This window comes from Pseudoliparis swirei, chromosome 5 (assembly GCF_029220125.1).
Source record: "Pseudoliparis swirei isolate HS2019 ecotype Mariana Trench chromosome 5, NWPU_hadal_v1, whole genome shotgun sequence".
Classification (NCBI taxonomy): Eukaryota; Metazoa; Chordata; class Actinopteri; order Perciformes; family Liparidae; genus Pseudoliparis; species Pseudoliparis swirei.
Window position 1 is genome coordinate 13,564,974 of NC_079392.1, and position 16,579 is coordinate 13,581,552.

The following is a 16,579-nucleotide window of genomic DNA, read 5'->3' on the forward strand; positions in this document are numbered from 1 at the left end:
GAAATTCAAATAATCTGAAGTGTGACGATCAGCTGGCTATAATTACTTTCCAAGAAATGTTCAAGGCAAAAATAAATTATATTTCGCCAGTCCATCTCAGGGCACGTATAGAGACAGACAACCATTCATGTTCACATTGACACCTACGGGCAATTTAGAGATAAATTAACCTGAGCTGCATGTTTTTGGGAGGAAGCCGGAGGGAACCCACGCTGCCACGGGGAGAACATGCGAACTCCACACAGAAGGACCGCCCAGACCGGGAATTGAACCTGCATCCCTCTTGTAGTGAGGCGACAGTGCTAGCCACAACACCACCGTACAGCCCCAAATGGTATAACCTTTTATAATTCGATTACATTTTATTTGTATAGCTCACAAATTTGCCTCAGAATGCTTTTCAGTGGATGTTCAACAAACAACATCCTCCATCCGCGAACCTTCGCATCGGATAAGCTCTTTAACAGGAAACAAGTTTAGGAGAGCAACGAAAGATGATCGAAGGGCAATAGATGTCATGTGTACACAATGAACAACATTATGAATGATTCACGAGCAGCAGTTTGTGTGTTGTTGTGTCTATTTCCAATGTGTTTTCTTAATTTGCAGTGTTTTTGGCCCTCAGAGCCACCATACTAAATAATCATCCCATCTACTAAATAGGCCTTAATATTTAATTTAGATTTCTTTGTATTTTGCTTCAGTTGAGTGAATCTATCCTAAATAATTTAGCCTGCTGAATACAGCACCACTGTGTTAACATCCTAGTTTAATGATGGGAGATTAAGAATCAAATTAATGGAGGAATTGGCCTTTAAATCTGATAAATTAACATATTCCAAACTTTTGGATAAGTAGTTACACAATTCAACTGTTGTTGAAATGAATCAGTTTAATTTCAAATCTGGACTTGTTCAGAATGTGCATCCCTGTAGATGTACCACCGCTGGCCATCATTATTGCACAAGACCTGGTATGCTGAAACGTTCTGAAACATACTGAAATATTCTGCCTTCAGATGCTCAGCAACCTACAAATTGTGAGAATAAATTAAGACATGGCCAGACATTAACAAGTTATAAAATACACTACTGTTCCTACATGCTTATGAAATGGATGATTCAATGATTTCCTTTCAGAACTTGATGGATTGATTCATATACAGGGTTCTGTTGAGTCCAGTTCAGTTTGTTTTTGAGTATCAGGCATTTAAATGGAAATGTACACACAAGCCGACTTTAGTGTGCACGTTCACACAACTTGTCCATTGAAAAGTCCCCTGGTGCTTTTGATTTAATAAACCCAAGAGTGAGCCAGCTATGTAAACCTTCTCCAATAGTGGATTCGACTCGTAGAAAGTAAACCCTTCCACAGTGATGAGTACTTATGTCCTTTACTGGTAGATTCCAGCAGTGACTCAGACTTTGAGATGAGACAGGCTTTGCTGTAAACTACTGTTTTACACACAGACCCTCTGTAAGGAATGGATGATTCCCCCTGCCCCCCATCAGCAGTGGATCTCATAGGCTATCTGGGAGTCCATGAACAGGCCTGTGTGGTTAAGAAACATCCCTTCTGCCTCGGATGTGATCACAGGCTTGGCTTCCCCTCCCTCCCCCGCCATCCTCCTCATGGTCCGTATGTCGCCCTCCTGCTGCTGTTGCAGCTTTTTGTTGGGGGCCAGAGTGGGACTCATGTTCTGGGAAGGCCCAGAGGAGAGGGTGTGGCTGGAGGTGTCAGATGGAACAGGGCCACCCAGGTTAGTGGTGGAAACAGCTGTGGGTGGAGCAGGAGGCAGCACAGGCTTGGCCCTGTTGAGGACGTACATCTCATGGCCTCGCTCATCCCGATACTCCTCGAGCTGGGCGAAGGTGGTGGGGCCATCGGAATAGTCATTCACGTACAGGATGCTCTCCTCCTGCAAGTTAATATGTACAGCAATAACACAGCAATACTGAGAAAGAATAGCACACAAGTTCAGTCTAATCAGTGCAGTAAGATGGGGCTGCACATGGCAGCCTCTGTCGAGTGCTCAGGGACTTTTTTTGTCTTCTGCTCCCCCTCTCCAATTACAGCCCCCTCCTCAGGGTCTGGGAGCAGTGTTTTTATGAGTCAAGCCCATGATGGGTCAATCCCCTCCTATTGGCCCGGGGTAAACCAAAAGTTGGATCAATCAGTCAAAATAGAAAAATTAAAATCTCTATAATAAAAAAAAGAAGAAAGTATAATAATATATCATACCAATCAATACAAAATGTAACAATAACCCAGTTGCTCCTGCTGGACTGACCCTGCTGACTATAATATTACGGCCCAAGCACTGACAAGCAGTCAACCCTATTGTATTCATAATGTTTATTAGGGCTCTATTGTATTTTTCCTCCAAATGAATTGCAATTTAGCAATTTGGCGTAAGTTGCTCAGATGTGGTTGAACATTACATATTTTATGTCGCTCAGGCAAAATCTAACTGAAATGCTTCTCTTGGAACATTTGAACAAAACAGCCATCACACTAGATGCATGAGATTTGGTAGACAGATTTAACATCTGGAGACATGCAAAAAAGCGCCTTGGAGGTCCACTATGAACCAACAGCCATTTATTATTGAATGTAATATTTTAGGGCAATTTTAATAATTTCCAGGAAGTGTACTTGACAAACGGATTTTTACCAGATTAACTTTAAATTTGGTCAATACAATTTGAAGACCTTTCTCATGGAACTATGTGGCAGAGGTGGAAAAAAAGTGCCTTTTGCCATGAAACAGGAAGGTGTTGTAACTTGAGCGTACATTATAATGCATGTTTAGGGTCTAACCTGAGGACATATACATGCAAATATTGAATCGGTCATCGCGCCAACTACTGGCAACGGGAAATAACATGTTTTATACTTTGATTTACTCCTCCCAGAGGGTTGACCAGATCCACCTCAAATGTGTTTAGACCTTGATGCTTTATCGTGAAGATAAATGAACAGCGTAGCCGTGGCAATGCATTTCTTCTAAATGAAATAGGAAGCAGATTTTTGAGAAGACAAAAAACTGATGAAACTTTGCACATTTCTGCAAATGGTGTCCGATCTACCCCCTAACCAGTTTGCTAAGAAAAGCCCCAACCTTAATGAACATGATGTTTTGTCGGTCTATGTAGCATGTGGAGACGTTCAAAAAGTCTCTTGGAGGAATACTGTAAATCCATCACGAAGTTGGACATTTATATTTAATATGCCATTTTAGGCATTTGTTTGTCTTTTACATACCTAAGTATGATATTTTATGATATACTTTAATATTTTTCTTCCACAGATATAATCCAATAGACCTAAAATGTGGTCCATACAATGTAGAGACCACCATGAAACAGGAAGTTGTACATCTATACTAATAAAGAATGCCATGCAAACCTAAGTGCAGTGAAACTGCGAATAGCTGATTAAAGTTTGACACTATTGACCATGACATCCTATGACAGAGACTGGATCAGTCGATTGGCATTAAAGGTACTGCACTAAGTTGGTTTATATCCTATTTTTCAGATCGATCTCAATTTGTATTTGTAAACAATGAAGCCTCGATGACCACCAACGTTAATCAAGGAGTTCCACAAGGTTCTGTGCATGGACCAATTTTATTTACCTTATATATGCTTCCTTTGGGCAATATTATCAGGAAACACTCCATAAACTTTCATTGTTATGCAGATAATTCTCAATTATATCTATCGATCAAACTAAAGGAGACCAACCAGCTCGCTAAACTTCAAGCATGTCTTAAAGACATGAAAACATGGATGACCTGCAACTTCCTGATCTTAAACTCAAACCAAACTGAGTTATTTTACTCGGCCCTGAACACCTCATAGATCAATTATCTGGTGATGTGGTTTCTGTTGATGGCATTGACCAGGCATCCAACACCACTGTAAAGAATCTCTGCATTTTCTTTGATCGGGACTTGTCCTTTAACTCCCACGTGAAGCAAATCTCAAGGACTGCATTTTTTCATCTATGCAACATTTCAAAAACCAGACACATCTTGTCTCAAAAAGATGCAGAAAAACTGTTATACGCGTTTGTTACTTCTAGACTAGATTACTGCAACTCCGTATTATCAGGCTGCTCTCGTAAGTCTCTTAGGTCCCTCCAGTTGATCCAGAATGCTGCAGCTCGTGTTCTCACTAAAATTAAGAAAAGAGATGACATTACTCCTGCATTAGCTGCTCTGCACTGGCTTCCTGTCTAATCAAGAATCACTTTTAAAATGTGTCTCCTCACCTACAGAGCCTTGATTGGTGATGCTCCATCAAATCTTAAGGAGCTTGTAGTACCATATTGCCCCACTAGAGAGCTGCCTCACTAAATGTGGGGCTTGTGGTTCAGAGAGTCCTAAAAAGTAGGATGGAGCTAGAGCCTTCAGTTATCAAGCTCCTCTTTTATGGAACCAGCTTCCACCTTCAGTCCCCACATTTAAGAGTAGACTTAAGACTTCAATATCGCTTATAGTTGGGGCTGAATCAGGTTTGCCCTGGTCCAGCCAAAAGATATGCTGCTATAGGCTGCTGGGGGACATTTTAGGATATACTGAGCACCTATCTCCTCTTCTCTCTCTACTTTTAATTAATTTACATCTCTCCATTGGACATTAATAACTCTACTTTTTCCCCGGAGTCTTTGTGACTTCACGTCTCATAGGGTCTATTGGACCTGGCTGGGTCTGATGCTATGGCTCTGCTGATGCCCCCCACCCCCTTCCTCTCTACCTCCTTCTGTTTGAAGGATTGTGGAGGTCTGGATCGTGGTCCATGCCTACTATTATACATACATTGTTATACCCATTGAATGTGGTCCATGCCTCTGTCATGATTCCTTCTGTACACATGACATCTATTGCTTCTGTCCATCCGGGGAGAGGGATCCTCGTCTGTTGCTCTCTGAAAGTGTTTTCCCTTTTTTCCCCTGAAAGGTTTTTTTCTGTTTTTTTGGGGAGTTTTTCCTGATCTGATGTGAGGTCCTGGGACAGAGATGTCTTATGTGTACAGGCTGTAAAGCCCTCTAAGGCAAATTTGTAACTTGTGATATTGGGCTTTGCAAAATAAACTGAATTTAATCTAATTACCAGTTTGCAAACATGCAGGAACATTTGAATTTACACACTATTAATATTGTATTTTGTACGGGCTGACATTAAATGTTAAGGCATATCCTTCTTCTTCACAGCAGTTTCTTGTCAGTTAATAATTATTACATCAGTTCCAATGGGAAGGTTTCAAGTGTTAACTTAAGAATGTTATGCGTTGCCAAAACTGCTTTTATCTGTGTGTAAGAAAACAATTGTTTTGTGTGTTTCACCTTTAATCAAACATACACACACCTTCTCAGCTCCATCCGCTTCCTTCTCTCTTTGGCGATGCCGGCTGTAGATCATGGCGACCAGCAGCAGAGCGGTCAGAGCCAGCAGAGAGATGCCAACAGCTATAGCAGTTTGAGTGGCAGCTCCCAAAGCGCTGAAGGCCATGCTGCCTAGTGCGTACAGCGGCTCTCGACTAACATCTGAGCCCGGAGCAGCACCGCGGCTCCTCAGCCTGGGCCAGGAGGGTGAGTATGGCGAGGACACCTGGGACCACGAGGCCCAGATGGAGGAAGAAGCGGAGGAAGAGGAAGTGGATGAGTTGATGGCGAGCTGAAAAGTCACCCTGGCCACACCCCCTGCGTTCCAGGCTTCACATTCGTAGAAACCCGCATGAGCTACAGTCACATTACTAAGAAACAGCATGCCACTGCCAGTGTCGGGATCAAAGCGCTCGCCGTCAGTCTTCTGCAGGCTGACTCTGCCTTCTTCTGAGGGTTGTTCTCCTCCAGCCAAACCGCCTCCTCCTGCACCCAGCTCCTGAACCAGGCCTCTGGGAGAAAGCACCACTTTACCCTGGGACGCCTTCCTCCAGGTCACCTGAAAAATCAGTCATTGTTTCATGAGCAGTTGTTTTATGTCACATGAATAACAATAAAAGAGAGCTAATGTCCTCAACAGAGTCATCAGCTCCTTTCCTGGACACGCACTGTACATCCAACCAGCTCACCGTGTACCTTTTTAATCAGAATCCGAAAAAAAAATTTGCTATGTGTGTTAGACACATGAAGAATTGGACTTGGCGGCTGGTGTGTACATTAGACAGACAAATAACCAACAATCAACTTCAATCAACAGTCAACATAGTGCAATAATTTAAACATAAAATGTACAATGGTATGAAATAAAATATAAAGCACAAGCAGATAACAGTGCTGTAGACAGGGTACTTTAATGTGTATGTTAAAGTGTCGTGAAATTAGATGTTAAATATTAAGGATAAAAAGCTGTGCAGGGGAGAGACCGCAAGGAAATGTCCTGCAGATAACAGTCAGTGGGGGACCCGGGCTCTGGTCATGAGGGTCAGTGGGGGAACCGGGCTCTGGTCATGAGGGTCAGTGGGGGACCCGGGCTCTGGTGATGATGGTCAGTGGGGGACCCGGGCTCATGAGGGTCAGTGGGGGAACCGGGCTCTGGTCATGGGGGTCAGTGGGGGAACCGGGCTCTGGTCATGAGGGTCAGTGGAGGAACCGGGCTCTGTTTATGAGCCCGACTGCCGACGGGAAGAAACTGTCTGTGTGGCGTGAGGTCTTGGTCCTGATGGACCTCAGCCTCCTGCCAGAGGGGAGGCACTCGAACAGCTTGTGACCAGGGGGAGAGGGGTCAGCTGCACTCTTCCTTGCTTTAATGCTTCTCTGTTAAATCTTTAAATCTGAGCTACACATGCAAGATGCCTGAACTCTCTTGTACTTGCCAAATGTAAGTTATACGTATTTGATGTAAGTATCCTTACCTGTGGCCGCGGGTAACCAGAGGCATGGCAGGACACCCTGAGGCTCTCTCCCAGCCGCACCGCTAGTCTTCTGGGCTCCAGCTGCACCAGTGGAGGAATACACACCAAGCTATTGAGGGGGACCTCCACCAGGCTTAGGTGTGTGAGGCGTGGCGGCTCAGTGCAGACCAGTCGACGTTCTGCAGAGCTGAGCAGCCTCTGGCCCTCCTCATCAATCCAGCTCCTCAGCCAGTGGAGAGCACAGTCACAGCGCCATGGGTTGTCTAAAGCAGAGCAGAGGACAGGAGGTTAGCTTGGGACCCCTCCAGGGAGGGGACATGTCACCGACTGTCAGGGAATACGGTGTCTGTGTGTATAAGGTACCTTATGTGTGTGTGTGTGTATGAAATACCTTATACACACACACACCGTATTCACTTCTCAAAAAACATTGTGAGACGTGTCCTCAGGAGGCTAAGACATAAGCAGTGTATATGTATTGACAGGCGGCTCACGAGTGGAAAATGAGGAAACTGCATTTTATCATGACTGGATTAAAGGTTTGGAACTAACCACAGAGGGAGAAATGCATTGACTGCATAAGGAATAACTTCAGGAAGAATGTGAAATAAACTGATTCATTAGAATTATTGTTATGTTTTAATTGCATAATCAGGATTCAGTCAAAAGGGGTTGGCCTGCCTGGTTCCCTCTATTCATAGAAAATGGTTGTCTTATTACTCAATATATTTGACAATGGAAAAAGTGCAGGTTGCAGAGAAAAATAAGAAAAACTAAAAAGTTTTCCTCGCGATGTCTTCCAGCCTCACCTGTGATACGCAGCACCTGGAGACTGACCAGAGGTCGCAGGGACGCAGGGCCGATGGTGTGTAGATTGTTCCTACTCAGGTCCAGCAGAGCCAAAGAAGTCAAACCAACTAGAGCTTGGTCTGCTAACATCTCGATGTTGTTGTGCTGCAAATGGAGCTCCTGCAGGCGCTGCAGAAACATGGTACATGGAACATGACCAGTGTTCAGTCAAAAGGGCTCTGCCTGCCTGGTTCAGTCTCTGGAGCCTCATCTAGGGATGAAGACGACTGCAGCACTGAACCGGACATGGAGATTGCATTGTGCATAGATAGATAGCTACATATTGAGTTTATTGTCAAAACGTGTTAAATTTCATGGACATCATACATATGCTCTAAGCACGCTGTAGCGGACCTCCATCGAGAGTTTATGAACCTGAAATATCCATGACACACTCTGAACTAATACATTTTTTTCAATAAGTGGTCTCACGACCCAGAGGGCACTAAGTGGTGAGACTTCCAACTCAGTTCTCCCCTGTGTCCCCATTGGAGCTATCTTCCTTCTAAACAGGAACGAGAAGCTCCACCTGGATCCTGGATCCCATCCCATATATCAAGATGGTGCCTCGGTACTGCTCTCTCTCTGGTGTTGACCCATCTGAAGGACATCACAGGGCCCCTGCTGGACCCCCTGCAGTTTGCCTACTGTGCAAACAGGTCGTGGATGATGCAACATGGGACTGCAACATGTGCTTCAAACACCTTGACTCCCCAGGGACATATGCAAGGGTCCTGTTTGTGGACTTCAGCTCAGTGTTCATCATCCCGGAGGTACTTCAGCATAAACTCTCCCAGTTCAGCTTGCCAGCCTCCACCTGTCAGTGGATCAGTAACTTCCGGACAGGAATCAGCAGGTGAGGCTGGGAAAAAACAAATCCAGCAACCGGACTATATCAACACTAGCGCCCCCCATTCACTGTGGTTTGGATCGGCCACCAAACAGGACAGACAGACTACAACGAATAGTCAGGTCTGCAGAGAGAACTATTGGCTCCAGCCAGCCCTCCATCCTGGACTTGTACACCTTCAGAACCAGGAAGCGGGCTGGAAAGATCACTATAGATGTAGTTCCTTCACACCCCGAACACAAGCTGTTTCAACTCCTCCCCTCTGGGGGGCGCTACAGAGCACTGTACGCCAAAACCACCAGGCACAGGAACAACTTCTTCCCACTGACTGACTGATGAACAGTTAATCAGACACATCTACATGGTTGCACTATCACCACTTTCCTTCTGCACTAACATTCCCATTCATTGTCACTGTTGTTGTTGTATATTGTTCATGTTGTTATTATGTTGTCTCCAATGTCTTTTTTTATATTTATCCAGTAATTTATACATTTTGTAAATTCCTTGTATGTACATCGAGAGTGTAAGGGAAACCAAATCTCTCACCAAAACCAGTCACAACTTCTGCCTCACCAGCGACAACTCCACTCTGATTCCCTCCCCACGCATCCGCAACCTCGGGTTCATGTTTGACAGCGACCTCTCCTTTGAACACCACGTCAAACAAATCACCAGAACTGCCTTCTTTCAATTAAAATATTGCCTGTCTCCGCCCATCACTCTCCTCATCTGCTGCTGAAACTTTGATCCATCCCTTCATCACCTCCAGGATTGACTATTACAATAGTATCTTTATGGCACATCATCCAAAATCCTAAATAAATTCATCCAGAACTCTGCTGCTTACCCAATCCCACTCCTGTGATCACGTCACCCCTGTTCTCTAGAACCTTCACTGGCTCCCCGTCCCACAACGAATCCAATACAAAATCCTTCTCTTCACTCACAAAGCCCTCCATAATCGGGCCCCCCTCCGACCTCCGACCTGCTCCATCCCGTCGGCTCCGCTCCCCTGATGACCATCTCCTGTCCATCCCACATAGGACCAAGCACCGGACATGGGGTGACAGAGCCCCCTCCCTCTGGAACTCTCTCCCCAAACTCATCCGAGACTGGACTGACCCTTCCATATTCAAATCAAAACCCACCTGTTCAGAACTGCTTTTAGTGTTTGATTGTGTACTCTATGTTCTTATTGTTTTTATTTATTTATTTTTTATTGTAATTTTTTTCCTTTCTTTTAGGACAAATATGTTATGTAAAGTGTCTTTGGGTGTCTTGAAAAGTGCTATATAAATTAAAAATTAGTTATAGTCATTATAATAATCATTGTTTATTAAATCTGCGACCAGCAACAACGCTACAATGGCTCACCTGTAAACCACGGAAGGTGTAGTCCAGTAGGCGTGTGATGTCATTTCCTGCCAGGTAAAGAATGCGGAGATGTTCAAGTCCCTGAAACATGTCAGCTGTCACCAGGTGGACCCGGTTCCCGTTCAGAGCCAGCTCCAGCAACTGGCCCTGGTTCTGGAAAGAGCCCGGCTCCACTGCTGCGATGGTGTTGTTCTGGAGGAAGAGGAGCATCAGAGGGTGACCAAACGAGAATCTGTGCGTCTGGTTATTGCTCAACAACTGCAGCTTCTACTGCTGAGAGTATTTGTACAACATTTCAATCAATGCCTTAATGACTTCTTCTGTTTTGTTCCCTTTAAATTTGGGAACTTATTTTTCACCCACATGCAGATATTGAGATACATTATATTTGTGTTTGTCAATATAAATATCACATTTGGTTTTCTATTTAAAGGTGCCGAAAAAATGCGAAGACTTTGTATTAATAAGCCTTTACTGTCTGCAGAGGGAGCTTTGTGAAGTCTAACACATGTTCTCAAGGGACTCACTTGAGTCCACATTGGGTGGGACTGAAGATTACAAGTTTGAAAAGTAAAATAAATGTATCGCCTGCAGCTCAGCTCTGGGCATATTATCTGCTGCGAGCATAACACAACTACATCTATGACTCAACTGAGATATCCCTGAACACAGAGTAGAGGTCAGCACATTCAGACTAGGAAGATGTGCAACACATTGTTCTCCTGTGTTGTCACTTCCTTGTGCCTTGGGAACAGGGAAGTGCATGTGAGGCTCATTTAGTTACTGAGGCACATGAAAACAGTCAAGTGGACCAACAATGCTCTCTGTCAGAGATTATATAGACTCATCACGCACATCATTTATCCAGAAAAAAGTATCATATTATAAGCTTGAGGCTGGAAGAAAAATTGGCAAAAAACTGTCATTCATGGATTCACCAGTGAGTTGAACCTCCTGGCTAGTGGCAGCTTTGGCAAAAAATGAAAAAGTTGTGTGCAACTTTTCTAGACAATGCTATGAGAGTAAATAATACCAATGGACTTTGATGAACGTGAAGATGATTTGGAGACATGGCAAGAAAAGCTTTCCTTCAGAGTGGTATGAGCATTTTGCCATAATAAACCATAACAAATGAACCATAACAAACTTTTCGAAGCTTTTCGAGTCATCCTGGATGCTAAGAGGGCCTTTCTTACGATTTTATTAAGGGCATAATATGCTAATTTATTAGCCCTAATATACACTAACGTTCAAAAGTTCGGGGTCACTTATAAAAGAAAGAATGAAATTGGAAATATCTTTACGTTTTAAAGAAAAGCAATGTTTTTTCCAATGAAGTTAACATTAGATTAATCAGAAATACACTCTATGCATTGTTAATGTGGTAAATAACTATTCTCGGTGGAAACGTCTGGTTTTTAATGAATATCTCCAGAGGTTTATGAAGGCCCATTCCCAGCAACTATCACTCCAGTGTTCTAATGGGACATTGTGTTTGCTAATCGCCTTAGAAGAATAATGGATGACTCGAAGCCCTTGAAAACCCATGTGACATTATGTTAGCACAGCTGAAAACAGTTATGCTTGTGAGAGAAGCTATAACACTGGCCTTCATTTGAGCTAGAAGTTTCAAGAACAAAATGTCTATTTCAAATAAAAATCTATATTTCTAACCTTGTTAATGTCTTGACTATATTTTCTATTCATTTTGAAATTCATTTGATAAATAAAAGTTTAAGTTTTAATGGAGAACACGAAATTGTCTGGGTGACCATAACATTTGAACGGTAGTGTATATATATAAATAGCGTTTCTAATTTTGTGGATATGGAAATATAAGTAGATGGAAAAATATTTAACAGAAATATGTATGAGAACATTTTAACGCTATATAAACAATCCCTGGTTCCAAGTCAGAAGCCGTTATCTATGTCCAACACTGTAAGTGTGTGCAAGTGTGAGTTCTTGTTACCTGCAGGTACAAGTAGTGCAGGTGCCGCAGTCGAATTAGGTCCTGTCGGCGGATCTGACCAATCACATTGTCCTGGAGGAAGATGGTCTGGATACAAAGAAGACACGATGAAGATGGACAGAGGAAGAGGTTTGGTTAGCATTGGTAGATGTTTCAGAGTTCTGATTTATATGTATGCGTGTGTGTGTGTATGTATATGTGCACATTCATTCTATGTATGTTGCTCTTTAATTCTGTTATCAGTCTGGATTGAGGAAAGATATATTCTTCTTCAGTGAAATGGGCTTCATACCACATCCACCCTTACATTCTCAATACTTTTGGACAACGTGCTGCATTCACCCATTTCCTTGTCTTTTTTATGTTCCAGACTGTTTTCCTCCCTATCTATTCTGACTGCTAACCCGGGTACCAAACCTCTGCTGGTCAGTGAGGACAGCTGTTCTCCACCTCATCTTGTGTTTACTGGGGTTCTACGTTTCGTATCAGCAGGACGCAAAGCCTTACATGGTATTATTGAGGTGTTGATTATGCCAATCACAATTGTCACAAAGGCTCCATCAAGCAAAGTGGAAGTCATAGTGTTCACGCTGGCCCAGTTATCTAAAGTTAGGAGTGTTTGCTGAATCTGACGTGACTCACTCCTGCGAGCTCAACGAACGAAAAGAGCAAAAGAGTAAATCAAAAATGATAATACCTCACTGTTGATGCGTGAGGTCCTACCTGTGTGGATGGAGGGATGTGTTTAGGGACGTCCGTCAGGCTGGTGGACCCACACTCTACGGTGAGGCTGTAGCAGCGACAGTGCACAGGGCAGGACGGAGATGCTCGACTCGGAGTGTGCAGGGAGAGAAGAAGCACCGAGAGAGGAAGCCCCCAAAGCACAGCCATCACATAAACGGCCTGGACTGAGGAGGTGAAAACATAGTCACTGCATTAACAACTGAGCTCAGCTTCTATTCAATTCACTTCAGTTTATTTTCTAGAGGCCAGAATCACACATTTGCCTCAGAGGGCTTTACAGTCTGTACACATATGCAGCCCTGTCCCAGGACCTCACAGCGGAGCAGGAACAACTCCCAAAAAAACAGAAAAAACTCTTTCAGGGGGAAAAAAGAGAAGAAACAGAGGAGGATCCCTCTCCAGGATGGACGGAAGCAACAGATGTCATGTGTACAGATGAACAGCGTTACAGAGTTACAACACATTCAATGAATATGAAAGAAATTATGAAAAATGTAACTGTTCTTTCTGTTCACATGACACCTTTTGCTTCTGTCCATCCGGGAAACAAGAAACGTCAATATGATACGGCCATTTAGAAATATAGTTTGTCTACCAGCCCTGACAACTTTTTTTTGCAATTTAAAATGTTATGATCTTAAATATCTTGGTCACAACTGAACATTTGTTGACGATACAAATAGAGTAACACAAATTCTGGAATCTGGAAAAAACAAATGAGTTTGTGTGTCTGCACATACACAATATGTACACACACTTAGTCACATTCTTTATGGACCACATTGAAGGGATCCTGAGCAATGTGTTATTATCTGTGTATACCAATGATATGAATAATGAACAATAAATTGTTACCAGATTTTATAAAACAATATTCACCTTAAACCTACTAATTTTAATGAAAGTAGCGAGTAGTATGGAAGGCCTTTTTAACAGTCATTACAATTAGTAACTAGTAAAAATAATATAGTCAGAACTACATTTTAGATATAATAAAGAGATTTCCACAAGTCAAAGTGATCATTATAAATCTTGAAAGATTTATATACCTGAATTGAATAAAATAAAAATGTGATTGTAGGAATCTGAAATGGGAAATTACATTTTAATTCATCACAATACTTTTTTAACACTTGGGAATTGAATTGCAGTTACCATAAAAGGTTTGTTGACTCAAGCAAAGACGCTTTCTTTGCATTCAGGGGTTATTCACCTTTTCTGCACCGTCCCTTTTTAGAAGTATGGTCCTTTTGCCAAGATTATTAAAAATAGTAAATAACAAACCCATTTACAGTGTAAATGTTTGGTGCACTCTCAGGAAACTAACATGAAATACTGCCAAATGTGGACTAAAGTCAAAAGTAAGATCTGAGACCCAGCACGAATGACAGAAGTGGAAGCATTGCCATGTGAAAATCAATCAAGTGTTTGCAAGAGAAGAGAAATCTGAAGTCATGGACATGAAGCTACTGGACCTTAGATACCGGTGGAAGAGTACAGCGGCATTAAGACCAACCATCAAATCATAACTGGGATGCTTTCATTTGTCGGAGGGCAGATTTCAGCCCGTCATATTCCTCCCAGTTTTTTCTCTCAATAGGATTTCAGTGGACACACTGGTTCAGAGGCCTTTTCTCTGAAAAGCTGGAATAAGGCAGACAATCGGACAGGAAACAGAAAACGGGCCCAGAAGTGCTGGTGAGTGGGGAAGTGGATCATCTTGCTGTTCCCTTTCACTTCCAGCTGGTCGGCTGGCTCTTCTATCACTGTGTTCCTTGAACTCCGATATGAACTAAATGAGTATAATGGTATCATACCTGATGGTACCAATACCCAAAGTTAAAGTACACTATATTCGCACAAATGTATGACATGTTTGACGAATATATACATAACATGGATTTGAAAAACCCCAATTAATAAAACAAAGTATCCTCGCACAACAGTTTGTATGATATCCTAAAAAGCCAAATATCTGCTCATTGCATACATATGGTCTTCTCAAAATAAACTTCCTTCTTCACAGAAAACAACTTTAGGATTTAGGAATAGATCGTAAAATACTTGGTAATGTTTGGAATGCATTGTGAAATATGTTCAGGCAACACCACTTTGGTATGTTGAGGAAGACAATACTACTTTGGTATATCGGTGACGTTACTGAGGTACACAAGTTCCGTGACAAATAAATCAATGCTGACTTCCTGTTTAGCACCGGTACTATTCAGCGGTCTTCACGGGGGCAGATGTTTTTTTGTCGACCCATCCACCGTCCTTTGTCTGGTACATATTAGTGGATTATACACAATTCTATGTTGTGGTATATCTAAGAATTACATGGCAACAGTTTGTGTGTGGCTGCAAACGCTGGATGAGAACAGCCTGAATACCGGAGACACGGCTCAGACTGGGGACACCGTGTGGCACACGGGCACAAAGCGTGATATAAAATACTTGAGTGGCAGTAAAAGAAGAGGAAGGGGAATACATCCATTGTACCAATCTGGGTACCGATCAGAGCTCTTTTGGATATTCATCTCAGTCTCTGAATTCCTGTCACCATGGGAACCCCCCGTGCCGAGAGGCATTGATTTCCATCTCACAATCTATCATCAAGGCCTTTCTGTGTTTCTCCTGAGTCCCATCACTCACTGAAGGGTTCTGCTGCCGTCTGCCTGAGAAACATTCATCTACAGGGACTGTTTCATTGTTTGTTTCAAGTGAGTACTCAAACACTCAAACATTTGATTCGATTTTGTATCTGATAAAAGCTAAAGTTAATAGAAAATGCAGCAGTAAATTCTACAAATATAGAATAAAGCTGATATTAAAAACAGTGTGAATCAAACATTTCAGCACAACAAAATCTCTTAATTAAAACAACAGCTGAGAAACCGCCTAATTAAAGAAAAATATATAATATATATAAATATGAAGATGTGTAGTGTGGTCTTGGACAGGGCTACATTATATTCAGAGGTGTTTCTAATATTCTGCCCCCCACCCCAATATAAAGGAGGAGAACAGATGTCTCAGTATGATGTAGTCCAGTACAACGTTAGAAAACAAACAGAAAATCAATAAATGTCCAAAACTCAGCATTGGTACAATTTATGTCAAATCCTTTGTATTGAATTCAAATAGATGGTTGTGATTGGAATAGATTGTGAAATATGTTCGGGAAACATTTGTTATGTTGAGGAAAAGATAGTTGTTGTGGTTAAAATAACCTTTCAGAGGTCTCCAGGGGGGCATTTCCAACAAACTGGCCATTGTATCAGAGGCAATATGTAGTTTCAATATCTTTCACATTTCTCTCTTATTTGTGTCAATATTTTAGCTATTACTTAATTAATATTCTGTTTTACACCATGTATATTTTTGGCAATCCTTTACAGTTTCATCTAATGGTTTAAAATGGTTACTTGGGGCCATATGGAGGCTGGGAGCAGCCCTGCAGGTAAAATAAAATATTATTCACATGAATATGGACATACAGTACAATAAAGCCATGTGTGGTGCTGCAGCCACCCCGACAGACCGCAACAGGAGACCACGTTTGATCCAGGACTGGCCAGGCCCATCATGCTTGTGACCTCGCAGCAGAACAACAGCCGCCCAGATGTACACATAGGATCATAAGAAATCATTCCAATGATGTTGTTGTTGTTGTTTCATACCTCGCTGGAAGAGGATGGAATCGACTCCGACAGTGGCGCCTTCCCCGCACGACGCCTTCTCCCTCCCTCCTCCTTGGTGTTTGATCCGGATCCCTCTGTGTATTCTCAGTGATGGAGACCTGCGAGCAGAACCTCAGCAGCTGGAGGAGCCCTCAGTGCGCAGAGCACCGCGGGCCCGGCGCATCCTCCGAGCGGCAGCGGGAAGCGTCGAGCAGCCGAGCCGCTTGAACGGATCAGGCGTCGG

General features: G+C 42.7%; 1 protein-coding gene across 1 annotated transcript; it reads right to left on the minus strand.

Moving 5' to 3' along the window:
* Nucleotides 1-1,507: 1,507 nt before the first annotated feature.
* LOC130194095 (leucine-rich repeat-containing protein 24-like) lies at nt 1,508-16,382 on the minus strand. The gene is made up of 8 exons (XM_056414986.1): nt 16,336-16,382; nt 12,635-12,819; nt 11,912-11,998; nt 9,940-10,131; nt 7,673-7,841; nt 6,864-7,126; nt 5,375-5,950; nt 1,508-1,918 (listed from the first exon to the last, which is right to left on the minus strand). The coding sequence occupies exons 2-8, from the start codon at nt 12,800-12,802 to the stop codon at nt 1,508-1,510; spliced, it is 1,866 nt and encodes a 621-aa protein (XP_056270961.1). The 5' UTR covers nt 12,803-12,819; nt 16,336-16,382.
* Nucleotides 16,383-16,579: the final 197 nt, after the last annotated feature.